This window comes from Bufo gargarizans, chromosome 2 (assembly GCF_014858855.1).
Source record: "Bufo gargarizans isolate SCDJY-AF-19 chromosome 2, ASM1485885v1, whole genome shotgun sequence".
NCBI lineage: Eukaryota > Metazoa > Chordata > Amphibia > Anura > Bufonidae > Bufo > Bufo gargarizans.
The window spans coordinates 457,153,389-457,173,819 of record NC_058081.1 but is presented as its reverse complement, the minus strand read 5'-3'; the positions used below and the strand labels follow the sequence as shown (position 1 = coordinate 457,173,819).

Below are 20,431 nucleotides of genomic sequence, written 5' to 3'. Positions count from 1 at the left end.
TCATTTTATACTGTTGTCAGACACAACTCATTTTATCATTGATAAAAACACAGATGAGATCAGGAGATCACAAGTCTTTCAAGACAAGGATATATTAAGCCATAAAGTTGTGGTGATGGTGAAAGACAACGGAGATCCACTGCTTCTATCTACAGTTAATTTCAATTTGGGAATAAAATCACTGATGAAGAGCCCCAATCTAATTTAGAGTTATACTTGGTGATCACCCTTGGGGTAATTTCGCTTCATTTTATTATAACCGTACTGTTGGCCATTATATCAAAGTGTAAGAAGACCAAGCCATTTACAGTCTTTGATGCTTTAAGCACCAGTTTATATCCTTCTGGTAATCCTAGAATGTTTCCAAATGGGAATTTAACTCTCCCTTATTCTTACAATGTTTGTGTGGCTTTGGATTCAAGTCAAAATGACTTTACTTACATTAAACCAAGCCAAGATGTCCCTATATATAATCTTATTGATACTGATGCTTCTGGACTTAGAAATGAAAGTAGCAAAGAAAGGTTGCCACCAAGCAGTTATTTCGAGGTGCGTTTATATTTGAATGCAAGAATGTATAAACTTAAAATAGAGATAATTTTAGCACAAATTACATAATACTGTTCTTCTTTTTAAGAACTATCTATTGAAAAATTTGAATTTGCATTATTTGTGTTAATAGAGCATACACTGTTTATTAGTTTATATTATGCAAATCTAATACACAGATATGTCTCTTTTTCCTTAACTTTCCTATTGATCCCCCCCTATTGCAAGATAAGTGACATAAGATGCCCACCTTTGAAAAAAAAATAACAATGTTGATACTCTGTCAGAAGATATATATATATATATTATTTTTGCCTATATGTGGTTACTCAATGGTTGGGATGTGGATTGTAGCCTTTTTGTAGTTTTGCTAGCAGTGATAATATATTCAATTAAAGTGGACAGATCAGTAATTTTTTATTTACATGGTTGTATCACTAATACTTGTGCGGCTTATACTTTATTGTAAGGATTGTGATATGAGAATGTCCTTTATCTGGAGTTGTAAATCATACCTCTATAAACCTTTACATGTTTTTTGCTTTCAATCAGACAAAACAATGTTGTTAAATGAACATGAAGCATATAAACGGGGTTCAACATCCATAAGCCAAAGTGAAAACTTTGTTTCAGGTGGGAGCCTTCTACAGGAAAATGGGCTCAGTCACCATAGCAACCATTCATAGTCTACCTTTAATTTCTCAATATACAATATTTTCTTTTGGAAAATGGAAGACTCAATCTGATTTGTTGCTATGGGCAATAAAGTTTGCTTTCCTTTGCACCAGTTTTGATCAATCTCCCAAATAACTGTATTCTCTCTAATTTGAGGGATGCGGTATTCGACTTTTGCCTCAGGCTACACATTGGCCAGAAGCACCCTTGTATAAAAAAACTGAAATGATTCTCAATGAAAATCATATATTCTTATTCGTAACCATAGAGGCTTGCACTGTCAACCATAGTATAAATACAGAAAGAGAGATATAATGCTAAAATTGTCATGCCCTAACCACTATAGTTATATTCCTCAATCCAATCTGATCGCCAATTTGTAATGCAATTTTGAAAAGTTTTATATTGTCTTCTCTGGTTGTATTGCTTTCATTTTTACAACAGGAAAAAGTGCTAGAATGGATTATTCTATGAGGAGTTTTGTACTGAATAACTTGAGAATACATATATGTTAGCCTGGGTTTTATCTCTGCCCTTGGACATATGAAACAGAAGGGTGAAATGTAGCTCAAAGACTAATATACATGGAAATAAGAAATAGAAAGTATCAAAGACATTCAATATAGAGGAATAAAGCAATATATCATTTTACTACCTTTCAATGTTGCTGATGATTTGATAAGGTTGTTGACATCTTAAGGATCACTTAAAGTTATAGGTCCATATGATAACACAAGTTTTTAGCTGGTCCCAGGACGTTTATGTATGTGATCATCCAAAAACATGACGGGTGCAATTTCTCAGGGAAGGTAGGTAGTTTGTAAAACAAAAATTGAGGCAGTGCGCCAGGTATAGTGAAAAGGGTGAACACCCCTTTATTTCCAAGGCAAGGTTTCAGCCCAGCAAAATGAGGCCTTTGTCAAGCAATGTAGTAGTGACACTTGTCTATAAACACCCATATACACGATTAGCCAATAATTGGTAGCATGATTGTTTAGTAACAAATCATTTGTGAAAAAAAACTACATAATTCATATATAACATGACTTTTCAGATTGCATACAGTGTCTTACATATAATAAGTGATCCTATTTATGATTCCTAGATAATGCAGCATATATAATCAAATATAAAAAGTAATTCATAGATGACCTGTGCATCGTGAGTTAAAACCATAATTATTAAAAAGAGTTTAACACAGTCGCAGCTGTGTGCATATAATCATACCAAATCTATTGTCTCAGCTCACCATTGGTGGTTCCAGTGGGTACATATTTGTGTTGGCGTCCCATCCAAGCTGTTACGCAGGTGCAGGATACAGACACCACCAGGCCATCCCCCATCTGGTACACTGTGCACCCGATCAACATGTCGTGATGTAACAGGAAACATGGTGACAGAGGACGCTTGAGCACCACACTGGGGCAGGGAAGACCGGATCATGTGATCTATCATCACTGGGTTCTATAATATATATTAAACACGATGGAAACATCAAGATCGATGCTTCCATGTGATCACAAAACAAAGCCATAATCATTCGCGGACAAGGTGGGCAACAGTGGTAGGGATACCCAGTAAAATATTGGATCTAAAGTGAAATAATTATGAAAAATAAATATACATAAACAATAAATCATTAGACAGAGGTCATCTCTCCACACAGTAATGGATGTTGCGAGGCAAGACGTACCACCAAAGTTGCCTTATCTCGTCCCGCTGTTATGCAATCCGGTGGCGGGACACTTCAAATGTCCCACCAACGGACGAAAAGTAGCACTCAAAACTAAAGAGAAAGAGAATGGAACACTTGAGAACCTATTGTATCTGGACAATGACCACTATGTCCTCGTCATTTCTTTTGATCAATATCCCCACTATATATATTATCACATTTTGTATTTTTTCCCCTCAATTTTTATCAGTATTGTGTTTCAATGTCAGAGGAAAAGAAGAAAAAAAAAAACGACTGACTAGTTGTATTTTGAGCATCAGCTATGCTAAGTTTGCGTTAGTATATATAAATTCTGTCAGGTTTGTTAATATAGAGAGAAAGTACAATAGATAGAAATTTTTCTTCATTAAAAGATAACTGAAAGCTGGCAGAACTAAGGCTACTTTCACACTAGCGTTCGATCGGATCCGTTCTGAACGGATCCGATCATAATAATGCAGACGGAGGCTCCGTTCAGAACGGATCCGTCTGCATTATTTTTAGCATATAACAGCTAAGTGTGAAAATAGCCTCGTACGGATCCGTCCAGACTTTCAATGTAAAGTCAATGGGGGACGGATCCGCCTGAAGATTGAGCCATATTGTGGCATCTTCAAACGGATCCGTCCCCATTGACTTACATTGTAAGTCTGGGCGGATCCGCACGGATCCGCACGCCTCCGCACGGCCAGGCGGACACTCGAACGCTGCAAGCAGCGTTCAGCTGTCCGCCTGTCCGTGCGGAGGCGAGCGGAGCGGAGGCTGAACGCCGCCAGACTGATGCAGTCTGAGCGGATCCGCTCCATTCAGACTGCATCAGGGCTGAACGGCTGCGTTCGGGTCCGCTCGTGAGCTCCTTCAAACGGAGCTCACGAGCGGACCGACGAACGCTAGTGTGAAAGTAGCCTAACACAAATGAACATAACTGATGCTCAAAGTTTCCGATTCAAATACGTGGGTATTTAAACCAGTTCCTTTCTATTTTGCCTTAGTGATAAGAGTATGTTTGGCATTTATGTTCATGTAAGAAGCTGTAATGCTTTTCTTATCATGCAGGAACAGGGCTGCTAGCAAGAATTTCAGGGCAGGGTCCTATACAGGTAAAATGCATGAACTAACACAGCCACTATGGTCATTCTCATATTCATAGTCATAGTTTTGTGTGTGTGTGTGTCAGGCTTTTAATGTTATATGGTACCTATGAAGAAAATAGTAATACTACATATCTTTATATCTATATCTTTATATCCCTAATGTAGGGATAAAATTCCTGTCTGAAATACAGCGAGTTCCCAACAAAGACTTATTTTTGAGGTAAAGGTTATTGCTGGAAAATTGAACTAATGGATATGGCAGAAAAATAGAACTTTTTCTTTCCATATTTCCTTTTACCATCAACATTTTTTAGCCATAACCTATAAAATAATTTATTTGCAAATGTATGTGTGCTGGGAGAGGGCCTTCACTGAAGTGAATAATAATTAGGCTAACAAAGTTACAGAACTGAAGTGTCTGGGCCTGGGCATCCTGGCTGCTATGTGCCCTGCATAACTGCCAGTACTGTCCTGATGACTGCCCTGTGTGGGAAGGTCAGTTTCATCATCAGCCTTTTCCTAATTCTCGAAGAACCTATGTAAGCTATAATGTAACTATAAACAGAGTTTTTTCACACATACATTGCAATCCCAAGGGCTACTGTAGGAATACTTTAGTAGCTCTGTTATATAAAATAATCTAATGCCAAGAGGAAGTATCGTATAGTACCTGTAGGTTCTTTAACAGGAACTTACTCATGATGCACTGTTGTGGGGTATGGTAACCTGAGTGACAAAGGAGGAAACTATAGATGCAAAAGAAGAAGAAATTTAATATAAAGTGCTTGGCACACAAGACAACATGACATACAAACCTTCATGGGTGAAACTCATTGAAATACGGACAGGCCAAGTATGTAATGCTTAATGGAGTATTTATTTGTTTTACCTGGAATTTGCCTTTAAGGCACTTATGCAATTAGGAGATTAACAAGGCATCTTGGCTATTTCAATGATAATATTGTAGAGCCTTCAAAAATATGACCTTCAACAGTATTGAAAGTGAAAATCCACACCGCAAGTCCAGAGACCATGGCAATGGCAATTGTATCAGTTATGTCCTAGCTTAACTTTAAACAGTCAAGAACAAGAGATTTCCTTGTAGGTGATATTTTTCGAAAGAATTTATTCTCCTTTGGTAATACTATAGTAAATTATGTTCCTTTTTTGGCTAAATAAAATTCATCATCAAAGAGACTTTATTAGCGCTAGTATCCCATCATCATTCCTTAATTACAACAAATAGTTCTGGATGGTGCTAGTAAGGTTTCTAACTCTTGTATGTTCAATTACAGGATACAGTTAGGTACAATACTGCATATTTATATAAATGATTCTAATATATTTGATATATCAATGCAAATAACTAAGCTTTATAGGTTGAAATATACATAGGTCCATCATGTTAAACTTTTTTTTATCAATTATACAGCATTAATTGTTAGATAAAGTGTAACAATGCCATTTGCTATTAAATAAACATATAGCCCTTGTTTTCAAGTAAAACCTATCACCACAAAATGCTGTGAAATAAGCATTTTATAGAGTAAGAGGACATACTGACATACTGTATATACTGTACTTTTATAAGAAAATATTCAATAAAAGTTGCAATTACATACATTTTATTTCTCTGTACTTTCTAAGCTTAAGATAGCCCATTTAGCCATTAGCAGTGATTGATAGTATTCACCATGTAAGTGTGTATACAGAGATAGCTGTCACTGATAAGACAGCCCCATATACAACTGAACTTAAAAAGAGCAAAATACTTAAATGCTTAAATTTTGCTGAATATTTTTCCACATAATTAAACCAATTTTCTCAGCTTCTTCTACTCTATAACACGCTGCCTGTAGTCTGTATTGCATTCCAGGTTCCCTTTAAAAAGACATATTAACTGCAATTACTACCTCTTGGGGTTGGATACTACATAGTTTGACCACTCTAACTCTAAAGAAACGTTTAACTTTAACAAACCCTTTCCCCTATAGATGTAATGAATATCCAATGGCCTTCAAAATGTTTCAAATATATTTATTAAATTATAAGATATTTATATTTAATTAAATATGTTAAAGAAAAAAATACATTTTAACATTTTTAAACGTGAATATATTCAAATATCTAATACTGGTAATGAACATGAAAATTATTTCAATACTGCAGTTCCTCACTTTCACCTCAGAGCGCCGCTGTTTAACCAATAAGGAGAATAATATAGAACTGGAGATCCACTGGTATTTTCCTTACTTACACACATACTGAAGACCTGGAAGCAGACACACAAGCATATTCTGGATGCTTTCTACACAAAATACAGGACATTTTATATTACTTTGGTGGATTTCTACTACTAACAGCAATTTATATTCTGCTCTACTGGATTATAAAAGGCTATCTAAATAAAAGATATACGATTTTGAGTGAGAATGGCTGAGATGCAAAATCACACACAGAAATACAAAGGACTCAGATGGCAAGTAACCATTTCTATTTTCTTTTCTTGGATGTGTCATTTAGTCTCTGGTCAGATTCATTATTCCATTGAAGAAGAAATTAAGAAAGACTCTGTTATAGGAAATATTGCAGATGACATTGGCTTAGATATTAAGCAGCTCTCATCTAGAAAACTACAAATTCTATCCCAAATTTCAGAGAAATATTTCTATGTCAGTCTAGAAAATGGAAATCTGTATGTTAAGGACAGGCTAGACAGAGAGACATTATGTGGTAGAGCAGCCTCCTGCTTCTTAACCTTTGATTCTGTGATTGAAAAACCATTTAATGTCTTCAGAGTGACAGTAGAACTTCAAGATATCAATGATAATTCTCCTAGATTTTTTCATGAAACATTTACAATAGAAATGGTAGAACTGACTTCTCCAGGAACAAGGTTTGCTTTACAAGGTGCAGAGGATCCAGATACTGGTATGAATACTATACAGTCATACAAGCTCAATGACAACCAATATTTTACACTGAATGAGAAGATTAACAATGATGGGAGTAAATCTCCAGAGCTTGTTTTAGAGAAGCCTTTAGATCGAGAGGCCCAGAATACACATAAATTAGTGTTAACAGCCTTTGATGGAGGAAATCCTATAAGATCTGGCACTGCTATAGTAAAAATTGTTGTTAGTGATTCAAATGATAATTTTCCTATATTTACTCATGAAGTCTATAAAGTCAATGTAAATGAAAATATACCAATCAATACTACAATAATTATAGTGAATGCAACTGATAGAGATGAGGGTGTGAATGCCCAAATCTCTTATTTCTCTAGTGAAACATCAGGTAACGTCCATCATATAGGTGCTTTCAGAATACACCCTATAAGTGGTGAAGTTAAAACCAACAAGCCATTAGATTTTGAAGCTATAAAGAACTATGAGCTCTCTTTACAAGCAAAAGATGGAGGAGGCCTTGTTTCCCATTGCAAATTATTGATAGAAGTGATAGATGTGAATGACAATGCTCCTGAGATATCCCTCACCTCATTATCAACTCCCATTCCAGAAGATTCTCCACCTGGTACTGTTATAGCTCTGATAAGAGTCCATGATCAAGATTCTGGAGCGAATGGAGAAGCTGACTGTAAACTTATGGAAGAAATAACCTTTGATTTGATCTTAACATCTGATAGTTATTATAGAATTGTTACTGCAAATTTCATTGACAGAGAAAAAGTATCCACTTACAACATAACAATATTAGCTAGCGATAGAGGATCTCCTTCACTTTCCAGCAGAAAATCCATCACTTTGGAGGTATCTGATATTAATGACAATCCACCTATATTTATGAAATCATCTTATATCGTCAGTTTACCAGAAAACAATTTACCTGGAGCTTCAATTTACAGCATCCAAGCCTCAGACCCTGATACTGGAGACAATGCTAAGATAATTTATACAATTTTCACCACTATGGCAGAAGATCAACCAGTATCATCTTATCTCTCTATCAATATAGAGACTGGAAATCTTTATGCTCAAAGATCATTTGACTATGAAAAGCATAAAGAGTTTGTGGTACAAGTGACTGCTACAGACCATGGATCTCCATCTTTGAGCAGCAATACTACAGTAATTATTCGGATTGTAGATCAGAATGATAATGCTCCAAAGATCCTGTACCCTTCACCAGATAGTGGTGGACTGGCTGTATTTGAAATGGTGCCTTTTGCATCTGAACCAGGTTCTTTAATAACAAAGGTGGTTGCAGTGGACATAGACTCTGGACATAATGCTTGGCTCTTTTATGATTTTTTGTCAGCGTCAGACTCATCTTATTTTACCATTAATCAGCAAACAGGTGAAATAAGGACTTTACGGATGTTTCAAGAAAAGGACATATTAAATCATAAAGTTGTGGTTATGGTGAAGGACAATGGCATTCCTTCACTTTCAGCAACTATCACTGTTAGTCTTGTTATTGCAGATAATCTCCAACAGGTTGTTCCAAAATTCCGCAATGAAATCAATGAAGAGACTCAATCAAATTTACAGTTATATTTGGTAATTTCTTTGGCACTCATCTCCTTGCTATTTATTGCAACTGTCCTAGTAGTAATTGTTTCAAAATGCAAGGAATCAAAACCTACACCAGAATTTGGAACTCTAAGGACTAACCTGTATCCTCCAATTGATCCCAGAATTCTTTCCTGGTATAGTGATGGCTCTCTACCTATACCAAACTCATACAATGTGTGTGTAGCTTTGGATTCGTGCGAAAATGACTTCACTTATATGAAATCAAAACAAGAAGTACCAGTAGATAATCTAATCGACGCTGACGATTCAGGACTTGGAAATGAGAATTTGAAAGATTCTACTAGTATTTGTATACAGGTGGGTGTAAACTATATGAGTTGGAACTGATGTAAATCGTATGCCATAAGGAAATTATTTTATGGTTATTAGTGTTGAGTGAATTGAAGTATCCGAAGTGAACTTTAATCAGAATTTCAGGGAATATTTGATTCCCCACAAAGCCAAATTTCTTCATGCTTAGTGGTAACAAATACATTTTAACTGAAATACAGGTAAAAAAAAAACATAAAGAGGCCACTGCAGACACCTTGACTGAAGATCCCACATAAATTCTCGTGCTCTGTGATGTATGACATCATCATGCACCTTACAAGATTTTGAGCTGGATCTTTAATCAAGTTAGCCGGGGTGGTCTCTTCACGCTTAAATGGATGAGGTGAGTATTATTATTTTTCAAACTGATTAACCCCTGAAAGCCCTAATTTTTCATCTCAGATCTTGATCAGTGATGAACGTGGCCTCTGTGGCATCCAACGACAAGGGGGTAGCACAATCACCATTCCCCATCATTGTGCCTGCTCCTTACTAAGAAATGTGGTTCATGACGAAGTAGTTTATCACAAAGCAAATTTCTTTGTGAAATTTTACAAAGCAGGCAAATTGAATTTTTGTAAACTTCGCTTATTTCTAATGGTTATGCCAAGTGTTGGGTTTAACAGGTGGCATAGCATAAAATTATCCTGTTGCATCATGTTACACAGTATAAATAGATCATTTTACATCTGCTATAGCTATCATTCTACATAGTGGAGTACTTCAAGAGCTTTGTGTCCTGTACTAAGACCCAATACATAATGCATCAAAGAAAGGTGTATGTTATATTTGCATGTACAGTAGGAGGAAAATACCATATTTTCTACACTATGATGCACCTTTTTCCCCCTTGAAGTATGTCTTATGGGGCTAATACTAATGAACACTTCCATTATGGAAACTCTCAGTAGTACAGTAGGACTGGGCGGTAAATATAGCGCTTCATGTATTGGCTCTGTTTTCACAGCTTCTTGGTCTTCTTAGGCACCGCTATTCTGCACTGTGTAACAGAATTCAATGAAATTATTGTGCTGAAAAAGTCTGGAGAAAAGGCAACCTTTATTAGGTCATGTATCTATCTATATTCATTAAAACTTAAAAATATTTTATTTGTTCTTTTTACTTTATTGAATATCCAAAAATACATTAAAATAAACATTACATTAGTTTTTCAATCCCCCAATTTCCACATATACAATGTAAAATACTTTCAAAAATTATTTTACCAACCCAATCCATGTAACCGCCAGGGAGACCAATTTTTTTCCCCTACATAGGGATGGCTCTTCATTCTACAATAGATCTGTTCATATCTTTTAACTGGCTAGATCAAATTCTCCAATTCATTTATCCGAGGGAAGTTTTCTGTACACCAATTTTGAACCACCACAAATCTAGCAAGCATTAGTATTCTACTAATAAGCTTTTACCTCTATATCTCTACCTCCCTCAGATAACCCAGAACCACAGCCCTTATTGTAACTCAATGCCAACTTTAAGGTTTAAAAGCTTTGCACATTGTCAACTAAGTCAAAGCTATAAGCTTATGTGTTAAGGTGCCAGGAAATTACTTTAACGTCTGCTACATCTGTATAATTAGCAACTCTGCACTGTGTAACAGAACTCAATGAAATTACTGTGCTAAAAAGTGTTAAGATAAAGCAACTTCTGTTAGGTCATTTATCTATATTTCTTTAAACTTAAGAATATAGAACTAAAGAATTTATAGTCTGTAATTTAAAGTTTGAATTATAAATGTTTCTTTTATAAGATTTTCATTCAGACCCTATACTTTGATGTTAGAAAACAAATTAATGTATACTTATATGTATAGGTTGGTACAGTATATGAATCATTTCCTATACTATATAACATAGGCAGGCAATTATAAAAACTAGTGAAAAGGTTGTTTGCTATGCTAAAGTACAAGACTAGACTGACCCTAATATGCAATTCAATGTGTGAAAATTAAAACTGCTACAACTTTATTTTAATATAATTTAATCTGTGTGTCCCATTTTTCTTAGGACTTTGCATATGTTGTCCAATTTATTTAAATTTATTACATGTTTCTCTGTTGAGATAAAACAATGGGTGGTGGTGAATTTATGAATATGATTATATAAAGGTATTCGTAGGTTTTTATATAGACTGAATGTTTCCTATGTTAGTATCTTCTAAAAATGAACAAAGATTGCTAACTAAAATACTTAGGTCTTAGGCCTTTTTTGCTGAAGTGATCACTATTCTGGAGAAAATAAAGCAATTGTGACCAGTGTCTTTTCTTTTTGCAAGTTTATTTCGATCAACACATCAGACAAGGCAATGTTTTGGCTTATACCAAACTTTTCTCAAGCTTGTTATAAGCCGAAACTTTGCATTGTCTGATGTGTTGATCGAAATAAACTTGCAAAAAGAGAATACACTGGACACATTTGCTTTATTTTCTATAGTTTGGGGTGGAAAAGAGCCTGACCGCTGGTGACCGTGGATCGTTTCCATAAAGTGGGAAGTTGGTGCTATCTTCGAACAGATTGCTTTGGCATATGTATATAGTAATCATCTGTGGAAGTGACAAGTGGCAGCTAGAAGCCTTTGTATGTTGCAAACAGGCATCTTCAGCACTCAGTAAAATGCTGAAGACAGACTCTCTTTTGCTAAAAAAAAGACTCCTTACACCCTATTTTCTAGTACAAAGAAACATTTTTCCCTAATAAAGTATATTACAAAAATGTTCAACATCCCTGTCCATCAACTATTTTAAACTTTGCCTTGATCTGCTGCTATGTTGTTACATAATTTGTTAAAGAGATTGTCTCATCATATACAGTATAATTCTTTTGAGCTAAAATCTGGTTCCCAAACACCCAGCAACAGCTATGCATTTCCCTTGTATTGGCTGCTACATGTAATTGTGGCTATTGATCTGCTATAATATATGGATGATTTAAGTCTGCCAGAATAAAAGCTAGTGTTTATCAGAAGTAGTGTTGAGCAAAGCATTCAAAGGGATTTGGTTAAAATTTAGAAAAAATCTGATTCTAAGCTAAGCCAAATTTCCTTTAATTTCGTGGTAACTAATAATTTTTCCTAGAGTTGTCTTAGAAAGAATCGGGGAAAAAATACCCCTCTCCGCCCCTCTCTTGATTGAAAAAGACCTGCCGAAGGACCTATGCTAAGCGTGATGATGTCACCATGTGCTTAAGGGGCTGATGTCGCTGCATGATCAAGCTGGGAGCTTGCGGTGATGTCATCATGCTCAGCATAGTTCCTTTGGCAGGTCATTTTCAATCAAGAGAGGAATGGACTGTCTCTGCATGAGCAAGTGGATGAGGTAAGCGATTTTATCTTAAACCCAAACGATCATATTGCACTAGCGTATTACTTTTTTTAATAGCCATTAGACAGTTGCACTTCTGTCTAATCGGACATTAAAAATGGTAGCATTGATTGATAGGCTGGATGGGGTTTTAACATAGCCATTTGTAATTAATTATTTCTTAACAAATCAAATTTCTTGTCAAACTTTGGCGAAGCTGTTGAATCAAATTTTTCAAAACTTATCTTGTCTCTAATCACAGGGTTTGGACCCCTGTCTTTGACATGCATGTGCTTTCATGCCATTTTTTTTATTTATTCTTCTTGGTTATTGTTCTTTTGCGTAAAGCTTTTCAAATGACTGTCAATTTTACTGTATGGATTACCCTTACCATTCGTCTCAAATTAGATTTATGTCATCACACTGCTATTGAAGTCATTTTATATCATATACAATATCCAAATACAGGCACTTAGTATGAGTCTATACTTTTTGCAAGCAGGAGATAAAAAGGTCACATTTTAACAATATACAACTTAATTAAATATCTCTGCTAAGCACTAGTGTGCAAACAATAAAAACAGTCTAACAAATCATGTGTTTTCCATATATCACCACTTGAGGTAACTCAGTAGAATCATAAATGGAGCAGCACAGCTGGCAAATTTACCTGACGCTGGGTTTCGCTAAACAACCAGCTTCTGTTGGGACATTAAGGAACTGTATGCCAAAAAAATAAATAAAAAATTTGCATTTCTAAAAGAAACCATACACATTATTGTATGAGTGTTCAGCCAAATATTAACTCAACTTACCAATAGAAATTCATAATAAAGAAGCAAATTGGCTGCTGCAAACACCTCTGACTACAGTTTATCTTCCATTTAAATAAATACCCAACATGACTGCTTGATGGATGATTCTTCATACTCTGTCTCCAGATATCTGTAAACAGGTGACACAAAGGAGACCCCATATGAACAAGAGTTGGTTTAGCCAACTTTTTATCTATATGTATGATATTTGTTATGTTTATATGAAAAGAACTGTATAAAGTATTTGGTAGCTTTATAAATATATTGCTAAATAACTATACATTCCAACTAAGGCACTTTGTATAAACACTTTAATGACCAAGGTCCCTAACCTACAGCGACACATTTAAATGATGTTGCAGCAACGTTCCTGCAGTCTAGTAGGAGCAGGTTGGGTTCCTACAGTGGAAAAGTGCAAAATAAAAAAATTACATATAAATGTCCCTCAAGGTCTTTCGACCTCTTGGTAGATGCAGAGTACACCAAAAATACATACAATTAAAACAAAATAAGAAATACATAAAAAAATATAGATACAAAATTAAAAATCTCTCACTAACCCAAGCCTTCGCCATAGCCACACCATCTACTTGAGACTATGCATATTTTGAGGTCAATTTGCCAATTTTAAGACTAAGAATCCAAAATTTATGAGAGCTATATTTATAAGCATCTTGTTACTGAGAAGAATCACATAAATAATCATTATTGCCAGGATTTTCAAATAAGTCAAATATTGGCAGGTTTTCTAGGTTTGGGATCATAATGCTGTCCTAGTGGTCTGCATTAAATATAATATAATAATACAATAAGTAATAATGCAATGGGAGACTTGGTAAATCATTGTGTATCTTCTACAAAATAAGTGAACACCAATATAATAATATCAAATGATGTTGCCTATGAGCTTTAAGATATGTCTCTGACTATTATAACTACTTTCTGTAGTATTTATGTTTGATTTGTTTTAATGTAACATCTTTGCTATTAACATTAGCTACTCTGTAGCAGCCAATGGCAACATATTTAATATACTATTTTTATATACCAGGTGTCTATATACTGCAATGAGTGGTTTGGTTATATAATAACTTTTCTTTCATGAAAAGCTGTTATTATGATTTTAATCATGTTAATAATAAAAATTTTTTTATTACCTTAATAATTTAAGATACAAACTAATGAAAACTAACCATGTACACATTAATAAATATATTAGTGCTGCAATACCCCACTTTTACCTCAGGGCGCCGCTGTTTACTAAGAAGGAAATTAAATTGGCTCTCTAGAAAAGCTCTGCTAAATACAGTGCATCTTTGTATAGAGGAATACAAGCCATTTATACATAGGATGTGCCAGATGCTGGTTGTATAAAGAGAAAGCTTGAGATTTTTTTACAACTGGATTCTAATACAAAACAGGATTTCAATATCTCACAAGTACAAGAATGAAAATGCAAGCAAAGCAGCGGCAACAAGGACTCAGATGGCAAGTAATTTTTCCCTTCTTATTTTCCTGGCTTTGTCATTCAGTCTCTGGTCAGATTCAATATTCAATTAATGAAGAATTAAGACAAGGTTCAATTGTTGGAAATTTAGCAAAGGATCTTCAATTAAATGTTAAGGATCTCTACAGAAGGAAATTACGCATAGTTTCTCGTGTTTCTGAGAAATTTTTCAGTATAAACCTAGATAATGGAAACCTATACATTGCTGATAGGATAGACAGGGAGGCATTGTGTGGAGCCAATGCTGATTGTATCCTTATATTTGATGCTGTAGTGGAAAATCCGCTAAATGTCTTCAATGTTAAGATTCATATTCTGGATTTAAATGACAATCCTCCTAAATTTATTCTTGATCACATTAATATAGAAATGGGTGAATCATCCTCCCCAGGAAGAAGGTTTGTTTTACAAAAAGCAGAAGATTTAGATGTGGGAAGTAATTCTCTGATAAGTTACAGACTGAGAGAAAATGAGCATTTTAGGTTGAAAGAAGAGATAGGTATTGATGGCAGTATAGTTCCAGAACTAGTTCTAGAAAAGTCCTTAGATCGAGAGAAAGTAAGCATATATGAACTCACTTTAACTGCTTCTGATAGTGGAGATCCTATTCAAACAGGAACAACAATAATAAAATTGGTTGTTACAGATTTTAATGATAATGCTCCTATATTCACTCAAAACATGTACAAAATATCTGTGAAGGAAAATATACCAGTGAACTCAATAGTTCTACAAGTCAATGCAAGTGATGAAGATGAAGGTATCAATGCACAGATCACATACTCATTTAGTACTACATCAAATAATATTCTTCAAACTTTTATTATAAATCCAAAGAATGGAGAGATAAAAACAAGAAGACGGTTAGATTATGAAGTGACAAAGAATTATGAAGTTTCGGTGCATGCAAAAGATGGAGGTGGCCTGGCTGCTTATGCCAAGGTTTTAATAGAAGTAGTAGATGAAAATGACAATGCTCCGGAGATATCCATTACTTCAATATCAACCCCTCTTGCTGAGAACTCTGCAGTGGGCACAGTGGTAGCACTGCTTGAAATTCGTGATCAAGACTCAGGAGAAAATGGAGAAGTTCAATGCCTTATTACGGGTGATGTGCCATTTCAAATAGAGTCATCAGCAACTAATTTCTATAAAATCATATCGAAAAGTAGTCTTGATAGAGAAAAGATATTATCCTATAACATCACAGTACAAGCCTCAGACAAAGGTTCTCCAGAAATGACTTCTAGAAAAGTCATCCAACTGGATGTATCAGATGTCAATGACAATGAACCAGTGTTTGAGAAAGTGACTTACACTGCATTTGTATCAGAAAATAATGCACAAGGAGCTTCAATATTCAGTATTCAAGCAAAAGATATGGACAGTGGGGACAATGCTAAAGTATTTTATTCAATATTCAGTATTAATAATGAGGATGCTCCATTGTCTAACTATATATCTATTAATCCAGTAACCGGAGTGATTTATGCACAACAGTCATTTGATTATGAGCAGCATAAGGAATTTAACATCCAAATCATTGCCAGAGACAATGGATCTCCATCGTTAAATGGTAGCACCACGTTGAAAATTTATATTGTTGACCAGAATGATAATTCACCAGTTATTTTGTACCCATCACCTGAGGTTGGTAGCTCAATATTTGAGATGGTCCCATGGATTTCTGAACATGGATCTTTAGTATCTAAAGTGGTGGCAGTGGACGCTGATTCTGGACATAATGCTTGGTTATCTTATTTTTTGCAATCTTCCGAACCATCACTCTTTAACATTGACCAGCACACGGGGGAGATCAGGACTGTGAGAGTTTTTCAAGACAAAGATGCAACAAAACATGGAATTGTAGTTACAGTGAAAGACAATGGAACTCCATCACGCTCAGCTTCAGTCACTTTCAATCTTGTGGTTGCTCTTAATTTTCAACAAATTATTCCTGAATTGAACAGTCAACCTAGTAAAACAGAGCCACAGTCAAATATACAATTTTACTTGATAATAGCCTTGGCATTGATTTCCTTCCTTTTTATGCTGACTGTGATTATTGCAGTTATCTCCAAATATAAAGAGTCTAAATCCTCTTCCTTTGGATCCATGAGTACAAGTCTATATCCACAGGTTGATCCCAGATTCATTTCACAATTCAACAGTGGCACATTACCTCTGCCATATTCCTATGATGTTTGTGTAACTCTGGACCCAAGCGACCAGGAATTTGCTTTTCTTAAATCAAAACATAATGTTCCTGTGGACAGTCTAATAGATGCTGATGACTCAGGGATTGGAATTGAAACTTTAAAGGACTCCTCACTGGCAGAAAATCACATTCCGCAGGTATGTTTTATAGTCTTTTATAGACTTTTCTGCACTAACACTAAATATTTTGTGGTTTTATCCTTTGAAAAAATCTAAAGAATTTTAACTAGTAGAGCAGGTTTATAGTCCTACAGATACTGTTTCTTTTGCTCATTATTGTTCATCATATATTTACAAATGCCATACATCTAGAGAATCCCCAAAATATAGTCATTTTTTTAGTGGTCGACAGCTATGCTACCTGCTAGGCGGCTCAAGTCAATGAAACGCTGTTATCATGTAATTTTCAGCACGGGTTTCAGCTGTGGCCTAATGGAACCCAATATTCTCAAAAATGGCAGCATTTGGCTTTGTATAACATTTGGAAGATATACAGTTCCATGGGACTGGCCTGAAGTTTATTATTTATGTTCTGAGATAAGGTCATACTTTATTCATGTTAAAATCTGATGATGTACCTGCATTGTTTAATACACAACACATAATAATTTGGGTTTCTAAAAAGTAAAATGTGAGGTAAATTAAAAATCAGGACACTTTACCATGGAATTGTGTGACCCTTTTTTTAACATGTACAGCTATAAATGAGCATAACTGCTCCTTTGACAAAGATCAATTTCCATTGTTATTGGCAACATTTTTGTTCTAGATGACCTATGTGGTGCCAAACTGTGTCAGGAAAAATCTTTTAAACCCTCTAACAAACATAAAACAAATTCCCATGTTGCTCATAGCAACCAATCAAGGATCAGCTTTTATTTCTTCAATTGTAATAAAGGAAGAAACTGCATCGTAATTGGTTGCTATGAACAACAGTATCCACATACTTTGCTGTTGGCTTGTTTAGGAAAATGAGGACCATTGGAATGGAGCTTTTGGTAATGTACATTTTGGAATTGTAGTAAAAACGAATTGTGTACTGTATATCTGTATAAAACCAGCCTTCGGTGCCAAGAGAGCTTGTCCAATACCTGGTAGATAACTAATAATGGCTTATATAAAAACCTTAAAACAATTTGTTAATGCTGTTTTCATGTTGAGCTTGTTCCATCTGTTTCTTTATATTATTGAAAATACTTCTGTTATATATAAAGCTTCATTCATTCTGAAGTCAAATACACTTAGCAACCCCAATGCCATAACTGTGTCACTGTGTTAATATTGGTACACAAGGAAGATGTCATTAGAAATGCTGATTTTAAGTATAATTTACTTATTATATTAATTAGTTTAAGACTTGGTATTGTAAAGTAGTCTTCTTTCATCAGACATTATCTACAAACTTAGGATAAAAACATATTAACATAGACTGCCTACAAAATGCTTTCTTGGTGGAAGACCTTCTGAGACTCCCACCAATTAGCACAGTCTAGGAGTCGTAGTGTTCCTGTGATCAAAATGTTCACCTTTGTTGTTTATGCAGGCATAGCAGCTTTCATATGACTGCTGGGTCTGTAATGTATCTGCAAACACAAATGAACAGAACACTGATGTTTAGAAGATTTGACCATTTATGTCTTTTCTTTGACTGCATAGAAAACTAATTGTGTGCGTTAAATAGATTTTAAACTATTCATGACTTCTGGTGTACATACTATGCAGTTACTGTATGCATTTACATGCATATACATGATACAGAATGGCACGTTCATGTATCCTTAATGGGCGTGCTTGGTTTCCATCATGGATCAAAGTAGTGCATGTACCCGTGATTTTTTTTTATGACTCACAGTCAATAAAAATATACTGAAATGTAATCAGACACATTTAAATCAATTGATAAGTGTGCTGTCCGCAGAAAATGTGGATAGCACACGTCAGTGAAAAACGGAAATGTGAGCGAGGCCCACATAAGTCAGCTAACCTTATCATTGTTAGATATATACCACGAGTTCAGTATATATTTATTTCTGTATAAAAATTTTCAAATTTAGATTGTCACCATAAGGCTATTGTTGTACCGTCAATGCCATTTTATATATCATATTATTTACAAATTATTGGTGAAATAAAGCGCACGTTACATAATATAGCATGTATCAGCTTGTATTTCAGAACCCCTTTAAATTGATAATAACCATGTTGCGTTTACCTCATCAACTTCTGACCAATCCTCAGTTTATACAGTTTTTTGGGGTCATTTATCAAGCTGAAATACGCCAGGTCTAAAAAAATAGGGCAGGTCTAAAAAAAAGTGGGCTTCCTATGGGTGGGGAAGGGGATGGGCCTGCAGGCATAGAAAAAAGGTCTAAATGTAAGACATCTCGGAAGCTACACCTCTTCATAACTTCAGCAATCCACCGCCAGTTATGGCGCTTTATTAAGATCGGCATCTAAAACGCCGGTCTTAATAAATATGCCCCTTTGTTCCTATGTAGAACTAGCAAAACTTTCTGTAATTCATTTTTGCATACTTTGTATACTTAGTAAATTTCTCACCCTATACTTTGACAGAATTGATTAAAATTTTAGCTTTGTCACATAAGTCATGAATTGAATACTAACTGGAACTCATCCAACTTGAATTAAAATGTAGAGTAACTTGCATATACTGTAAATATGGAAAATATACATATTTTCCAGATATAGGGTTTGGGGTATTTAAATAGATATGTATGGATTTAACTTCAATGTATTTTTATTGTTATATTATATATTTTTTTTTACATTAAACATATTAGACATATAATTTTAGAATAGCTCTAAATTCTAACTAAATAACAGTTACCCGTATTTTTCGCCCTATAAGACACACCTGCCCATAAGACGCACCTAGGTTTTTGAGGAGGAAAATAAGAAAAAAAAATGGAATTAAAAGGTGTGCTTTTGGTGTGTTTTGAACTAATGGTGGTCTGTGGGTGACACTATTATGGGGGATCTGTGGATGGCACTGTTATGGGGGATCTATTGATGGCACTGTTATGGGGATCTGTAGATGGCACTGTTATGGGGGCATCTGTGGATGACACTGTTATGGGGAGAATCTGTGGATGACACTGTTATGGGGGATCTGTGGATGACACTGCTATGGGGGATCTGTGGATGACACATATATAGCATCTTATGCTGTATATGTGTCATCCAAAGATCCCTGCATAACACTGTCCCTGTGTAGTGACCCCTAATACAAGGGGTGGAGGCTGGCAACTGGTGTTGAAATTGCGGCGGGGCACAGTGCTGTCACTGTACTCTATTACACTGGGCCCCGCACAAAGCAGTATTCATATGTAAAGTGTAGGCAATCCATATGTAAAGTGTAGAAATCCTCTGCAGTAGAGCAATCCACCTAGTACTCACTATGAAACTCCCGTACTAGCAGGCAGGCTGGCCGGTCACTCACTTGGTCATGCACATGCTCCTCCCACTTTATTAATGAAGCAGGCAGAGCATGCCCTGATGAAGTGAGTGACCGGCCAGCCTGCCTGCTAGTACGGGAGTTTCATAGTGAGCACTAGGTGGATAGCCCTACCGCAGAAGATTTCCACACTTCGCATATGGATTGCCTACACTTTATATATGAATACTGCTGTGTGCGAGGCCCGGTGTAATA

At 35.4% G+C, this 20,431-nt stretch overlaps 1 protein-coding gene across 4 annotated transcripts in view; it reads left to right on the top strand.

The window, feature by feature from the left end:
• The window catches only part of LOC122928299 (protocadherin gamma-A4-like), a 299,736-nt gene that overhangs the window by 63,498 nt on the left and 215,807 nt on the right, over positions 1-20,431 (top strand). Inside the window, exon 1 of one of the 4 annotated variants that reach the window (XM_044281013.1) lies at positions 6,312-8,888. The exons of 2 other annotated variants lie outside the window; for them this stretch is intronic. In XM_044281013.1, the coding sequence (XP_044136948.1) occupies positions 6,465-8,888 (2,424 nt within the window). In that variant the 5' untranslated portion in view covers positions 6,312-6,464. Of the gene's footprint in view, positions 1-6,311; positions 8,889-14,399; positions 16,900-20,431 lie in introns of those variants that run through there. One more of the 4 variants, XM_044281016.1, reaches the window with a different exon arrangement.